This window comes from Glycine max, chromosome 6 (genome assembly GCF_000004515.6).
Source record: "Glycine max cultivar Williams 82 chromosome 6, Glycine_max_v4.0, whole genome shotgun sequence".
Classification (NCBI taxonomy): domain Eukaryota; kingdom Viridiplantae; phylum Streptophyta; class Magnoliopsida; order Fabales; family Fabaceae; genus Glycine; species Glycine max.
This window is the reverse complement of record NC_038242.2, coordinates 48,709,968-48,716,860: the sequence shown is the minus strand read 5'-3', so window position 1 is coordinate 48,716,860 and position 6,893 is coordinate 48,709,968. Positions and strand designations below refer to the sequence as shown.

The 6,893-nt window shown below is 30.1% G+C and overlaps 1 protein-coding gene across 2 annotated transcripts; it reads left to right on the top strand.

The window, feature by feature from the left end:
* Positions 1-202: 202 nt before the first annotated feature.
* On the top strand, positions 203-5,372 carry TPS3 (geraniol synthase). Of its 2 annotated transcripts, none has more exons than XM_041016730.1 (7): positions 203-521; positions 811-1,087; positions 2,225-2,603; positions 3,862-4,080; positions 4,222-4,360; positions 4,469-4,717; positions 4,969-5,372. In XM_041016730.1, the coding sequence occupies exons 1-7, from the start codon at positions 285-287 to the stop codon at positions 5,260-5,262; spliced, it is 1,794 nt and encodes a 597-aa protein (XP_040872664.1). In that variant the 5' UTR covers positions 203-284; the 3' UTR covers positions 5,263-5,372. The 2 variants fall into 2 exon arrangements, with proteins under 2 accessions (XP_040872664.1, XP_014632306.1); XM_014776820.3 differs by having other exon boundaries at positions 2,141-2,603.
* The last annotated feature ends 1,521 nt before the right edge of the window (positions 5,373-6,893 follow it).

Genomic DNA, 6,893 nt, shown 5'->3' with positions numbered 1-6,893 from the left:
CTTTAAAAAAAAATATGCACCACAAAATACTCGTTGAATATCTTCCCGGCAGAGATCCTACTTCCAAACACCTGTCCTACTTCAATATAGTACATTTAGCATGCGCTGCATACACAAAGGCCACATATAAAACGTGAACACAAATAATTCATAGCTATAGACCCTGCATGGTGTGGCTATATATAAACGTGACCACCCGGAACATCAAATGCAAGTAGCTAGCACACAGTACTACTGTTAAACATTCTCAGTTGCAAGCATAAGCCAACCTAGGATCGATAAAAATGACCCTTGTCAATTCCACGTTGCTTAATTCCTCTTTCATTTCAAATTTTAGTTTTGGCAAACCTCAGAAACCAGAAGGGACTAATAACCTTCTCCTGCGTAGAATTATTTGCCCTATCCGATGCAACGCAACAACCACCACCACAAACGTTAATGCTTCTGAAAGAAAATCAGCCAATTACCAGCCAAACCTCTGGAATTACGATTTTCTGCAGTCTTTGAAGTGTGACCATGCGGTAATTAAACTATCTTATATTTATATAGCGTCTCAATTAGATTTATTTTTTTGTTTTCACATGCATCTATTCTTCTTCGGAGATAATCTTCTTTGAGACTTGGTCGTGCATGCACCTCATCCAAGGAAGATTAAAACCTTGATTTATCACGTTGTGAGAGATTAGACTTTTCCATTAGATTCAACCTCGGTTGAACTCAATTAGATATTTTTAATTAATTGATGGTTTTCTTCATTACTAACACATGCATGACTTGCGATTAATTTGTGTGCAATATATATATTTATAGGATATAAGATATGAGGACAAGGCCAAGAAGCTGCTAGAGGAAGTGAGGAGAATGATAAAGGATGAAAATACAGATATATGGATCAAACTTGAACTCATTGACGATGTGAAACGCTTGGGAATTGGCTACAGTTTTGACATGGAGATAGGAGAAGCCCTTCATAGGTGCCTCTCTTCTGAAACATTTATTGATACAATCACTCATAATCACAGAAGCCTGCATGAAACTGCTTTAAGCTTCAGGGTCCTCCGAGAATATGGCTATGATGTCACAACGGGTATATATATACGATTACCAACATTAATTTTTTTTTAATTTTATAAACAAAATACTATCTATTATTGTTGAGAATAGTTCCACATTACATGTTTAACAAAAGTGTTTATATAGCTGGGTAGACCATCCTCTTATGAACTAATTTTTAAGTTATGAACTGATTTTTAAGGGGACCTTTCAGATTTGATATGGTATTAATATGGTATCTGAGTTATTTGTAAATTTAATAATTATATTATTAATTGAATACCAAACAAAGCACAAGAAACCAGGGCAAAGATACAGTTATGGGTAATTATGGGGACCATCTAGTATATTGCCTTGACGAGTCATTCGGTATCACCCAACCACCGACTTTTAAAATAATAGCCACATGCACTAACAATTGTCGTTAATAAATAAATAATTAAATTTTATTAAAAGATATATATAAGATACCGTATATATTTTTTTGACTTATACGACCCATATCTTTAAAGATAATTATGTTCGAGTGAAATAAAAATCTTATGAACGATAAAATATTTCCTTCAAGCATTTAACATATAATAGATAAATTATAAGAGTATAATAATTATATATTTTCAATTCCTTACTACTAGCTATTATAAATATACTTATAAATTTAATTAAAATATAATAGTAGTAATAATGTAAAGATTTCTTTATTGTCATTTCATTACATATTTGAAATTTAAATTAAGAAATATATTTGAGATAAGGATTAAATCAAATTGATATAATACTTATATTATTTGAGAAGGAAATTTTTTAACATAGTTGTTAAATAAAATTATATTTAAAATTAAAATTAACAAATATATTCGAAAAGAATAGTTTTTTTAATGTATATAACTAAGGTAAGACGTGTGACTCAATTAAAATGAGAATAAATTCTAAAAGCATTCTTTTTTAGTAACTTACTCGTAAAAACATTCTGTTTCAAGGAAGAGATCGAATTTACATTATAATATTGGAATATATTTTTATTTTATGTTAATTTCGTACATATTATATTGTAACCTACCTACCATGTCTCTTGTACAATTTTCAGATGTTTGTGGCTTATTCACGTGTGTGCTTTCTACCCGTAAGCTGGGAGTAAAATTGACTTCAATTTCATGCTTTAATCATGCAGATATATTTGAGAGGTTTAAGGACTATAATGGTAATTTCAAGGCAATCCTTAGCAGAGATGTGAAGGGAATGTTGAGTCTATACGAGGCATCATTTCTAAGTTATGAAGGAGAACAGATTTTGGATGAGGCTAAGGCCTTCACTAGCTTCCATCTAAAGGGTGCCCTCAAAGAAGGTAGAAGCAATACTATGATCTTAGAACAAGTGAATCATGCAATGGAGCTTCCACTTCATCACAGAATCCAAAGGCTTGAAGCAAGGTGGTATATTGAATCTTATGCTAAAAGAAAAGATGCAAATATGGTGCTGCTTGAAGCAGCAAAACTGGATTTCAATATTGTGCAGTCAACTCTGCAAACAGATCTCCAAGAAATGTCAAGGTAAGTTTGTGTTGGAAATATACATAAGCATTTAATTAAGGGTCGACGAAGGTTAAGAAACTAATTAAAATTAAAAAAAAATTATTATAAAAGTAGTAGAAGAATATAAAAAATATCATAAAAATAATATAAATTTATGCATTTTAATAAAAAAAATTAAGTTCTATAATCAATCCTCTAACAACATTGATTAGTATTTGCTTTTAATGAAATGATAAAAACTTGATACACTATCATAATATGAGATAAAATATTAATTGCATCTCTCTTTAATTTTTGGCTGACAAAGAAAAAAGTTATAACACATTAACTAAACATACTTGTACCTAAGTTTTGATTACTTTAAGTAAAACAATAATTCTTTTTCCATAAACTTAAACTATGCATGGGTACAACGGTATCACATATGCCAACAGTGATGGGTTATCATGAAAAAGAAAAGAAAAACCCGACTCGTACAAATTTTATCTATAATATATGAAAGTTAAATCAAACGTTCAAATCCTATTATTATGCATCATTGAAAAAGAAAAAAGATCATGATTTTGTCAGCCTACACTTAATTTGTTTGCTTTTAACAACATTTATTGACACTCCACGTTAATCAATTATACAATCATGCATACTTTCACTATATTTAATTTAAGAGAGAAAATGGAAAAGGAGAATTAAAAGAAAGACTTGAAAATCGATAAAAGAATATAAATTTACTCCACGTTAACAAATTTTATACATTTTTTTTCTTCTCTTTCTTTCTTTATTGTACTCTTCCTCAAACTCATTTTATACCACATGCACCATCATAGGTGTGAGAAAAAAATTGTTCATTTTATTTTGTGGTGGATGGACAAGTTTTGCTAAGCTATACGTGGAATAAAAAAATGCATTCTCATCAGTTTCTTAATTTAATTACATTTTTTTCCAAAATTTAAAAATTTATGAATAAGGTGGAGTTTCTCTTCCTCTTTCGCATTTCTCACTTGAATCAAACGTGAAAGAGTAATCTACTCTCCTATCCTATTTCTCTCTTTCTAATTTCCTTTTTGTTATATATTCACCTAAACCAAAGTGGTTTGTTTTGCTGGAAAATCAGTATTTTTTGTTTATATTTTTTTTAAAAAATGGAAATTATATTAAGTTTTTAATTTTTATATAAATATCAATTTGAACTCTTTCACGTATGAAGACAAATGATTATGCAAGTTATAACATAATCGCAGAAGTTTAATTTTATTGTTAAATTATAATTATAATGAAGGTGGTGGAAAGGGATGGGACTAGCCTCAAAGTTAAGCTTCAGCCGAGATAGGCTAATGGAATGCTTCTTTTGGACGGTTGGAATGGTCTTTGAGCCTCAATTGAGTGATCTTCGCAAAGGTTTAACAAAAGTGGCTTCCTTAATTACTACAATTGATGACGTTTATGATGTGTATGGAACCTTGGATGAATTAGAACTTTTTACAGCAGCAGTAGAAAGGTAATTTCATTTGTTTGTGCTTTAATTCCTTTGTAAATTGTATTATATATATTATTCATCATATTGTTGACAATGATGAAATAACAATAGAGTGCTGAAATTATTAATTAATGCATGCACTAATTAAATTTTTTTTTTCAGTTGGGATGTTAAAGCAGTTCAAGTTCTACCGGATTACATGAAGATATGCTTTCTAGCACTCTACAACACTGTCAATGAATTTGCTTATGATGCACTTAAAGAGCAAGGACAAAATATTCTTCCCTACCTCACCAAAGCAGTATGTTCAAATCCACGTCTCACCCAAATTATATAGAAATTAATTTAATTAATTAAACATTTAGCACCATTTTGACTTTACTTTTTTTTTTTTCAATTGAATTTATAGTGGTCTAATATGTTGAAAGCATTCCTAGAAGAAGCTAAGTGGTCCCGGGACAAACACGTGCCAAAATTTGACGATTACCTCAATAATGCATGGGTTTCAGTCTCTGGGGTTGTTATACTGACCCATGCCTATTTCTTGCTAAATCATAGCATAACAAAGGAGGCACTTCAGTCCTTGGAAAATTACCATGCCTTGCTGCGGAGATCATCCACTATTTTTCGACTTTGCAATGATTTGGGCACTTCAAAGGTAATTAAATTAAATTAATTTAATTTGGCTAACCATAACCATGCACCCTGTCATTTTTTTAATATTACAACATCGATTACCATGCATGATATAAACATGCTTAATAATTGGAACTCAGAAGACATAGGAGCTGACACTGAAGGATCCAAAAAAATTCAATTATGGGTACAATATTCGCATATATAGGAGATCGAGCCTGCATGTAATTAATTAATTAATTGTCCTTAAATTGTGGTGTTGTAATTTTGCAGGCCGAGTTAGAGAGAGGTGAGGCAGCAAGTTCGATTGTGTGTTACATGCGTGAAAGTGGTGCTAGTGAAGAGGGTGCTTACAAACACATCCGCAGATTACTTAATGAAACGTGGAAGAAGATGAACAAAGATAAAGTGTCACAGTCTCCTTTCCCAAAACCTTTCATAGAAATAGCTATCAACCTTGGAAGAATTTCTCAGTGCACATACCAATACGGAGATGGGCATGGAGCTCCAGATAGCACAGTCGAGAATCGCATACGATCCTTGATAATTGAACCCATTGCCATCTAGGAGACTAGGCATTTGAACTATAATTTTAGAGGGCTTGTTATTGTATTTGCAAATAAATAGGATACGATGTATTCATCTTTCATCATTAATAGAATTAGTAGTAGTCGTTATATGTGTTTCATTTCTTAATATGGTACTACCTCTGTTCCTTTTTTTTAATAATAAACAAATTTTAATGCATTTTACACTAATTTTTTTTATAAAAAAAACAGAAGGAAATATTTGTTTGTGAACCTTCTTCAACTATAATCATATCATATTTCAACTTGTTAAACAACTCATATTAATTATCTTTACCCAAGTGAAAACCTTGTCCTTCTTATGTCTCTTCCTCTAATTGTAGCAATTACCATGCATGGAGCATGGTCATGAAACGTGTCTTTCTCTCGGAAAACAAGTTGAAATTCATCGATGGCAGCATAAGAGTGTTTATTTCCTCTAATAAATTTTATGGTTCTTGGAAATGGTTTGAGTGTAGAGTGTGAACATGAAGGTATATATTGGGTAAAGAGGAGACAACTTGAATAACATATAAATCAAAAGGTATCATAAAGTTAATTTCTTAAGATTTTGAGTTGAAAGTAGTGTTAAGTTTGTTTGTATGATGGACACATAATCTATTGAGGTAAATCTCCTAATATTTTACACTTTTGGTATTCACAAGTGACATCAAAGTTAGTGATGCAACTAGGAGTATTTAAGTCATAGTGGAATGACAATGAATTTAAGTATGAGAATTCCTTGTATTGATAGTTTTCTTGGTGATGTAGAGCTTAAGGCTAGCAGTGTTTAGGGGTTTATTGGGTTGGGTTAAACTTGACTAAATCCGTTATCTGATCCAATAAAAAAATTTGAGATTCAATTAAGTTTGTGCAAATTTTTTACATACCTAACCCAATCCAACCCAATCATAAACAACTTGAGTTGGTTGGGTTGGGTTAATTGGGTCTTAATATTTAAAATTATTTTTTTTTTGTAGAAATTAAAGTTTTTTAGAATAATAATTTGTTTTAATTTGTCTAAAATTTTGTAAGGATATAATGACTAAATATACTTAAAAGAAATTAAATTGTGATAATATTTGATTAAAGAATTAATGACTTCAATGTTAATATCATATTTTTATTTTATATAAAAATAAAGTATTGTATTAACATGAGAAAACATAAACAAAATTAAAACAAAGATAAAAATAACAACTTAAAAAAGAAAAAAAATCATGGGTGATTTAGTTTAATAAATTATGTGAGATAAAAATTAATATGTTTTGTATTTAATAATTAATTTATATATAATAATAAATTTAATTATATGATATAAGTTAGGTAGGGTTAAAAAATAGAATTTGTTATTTGACTCATACATGACCAAGTCTTAATTGGGTTGTGTCAAAACACTTAAAAAACTCAATACAATATAATTGGATTAGATTGTATTGGATTAAGTTGAGTTGGATCACAAGTTAAGCTAGACTTGTGAACACCCATTGCTTAGGCTTTATGTCAAAGCATATTATGTGTGTAAGAAACTTATACTTAAGGTCAAGTTTCAGGTTGTTTTTCCTAAATACACCTTCTTTCTCTTACTTTTTCCCAATTTACACTACTTTGGAATTTAATTTTCAATATACA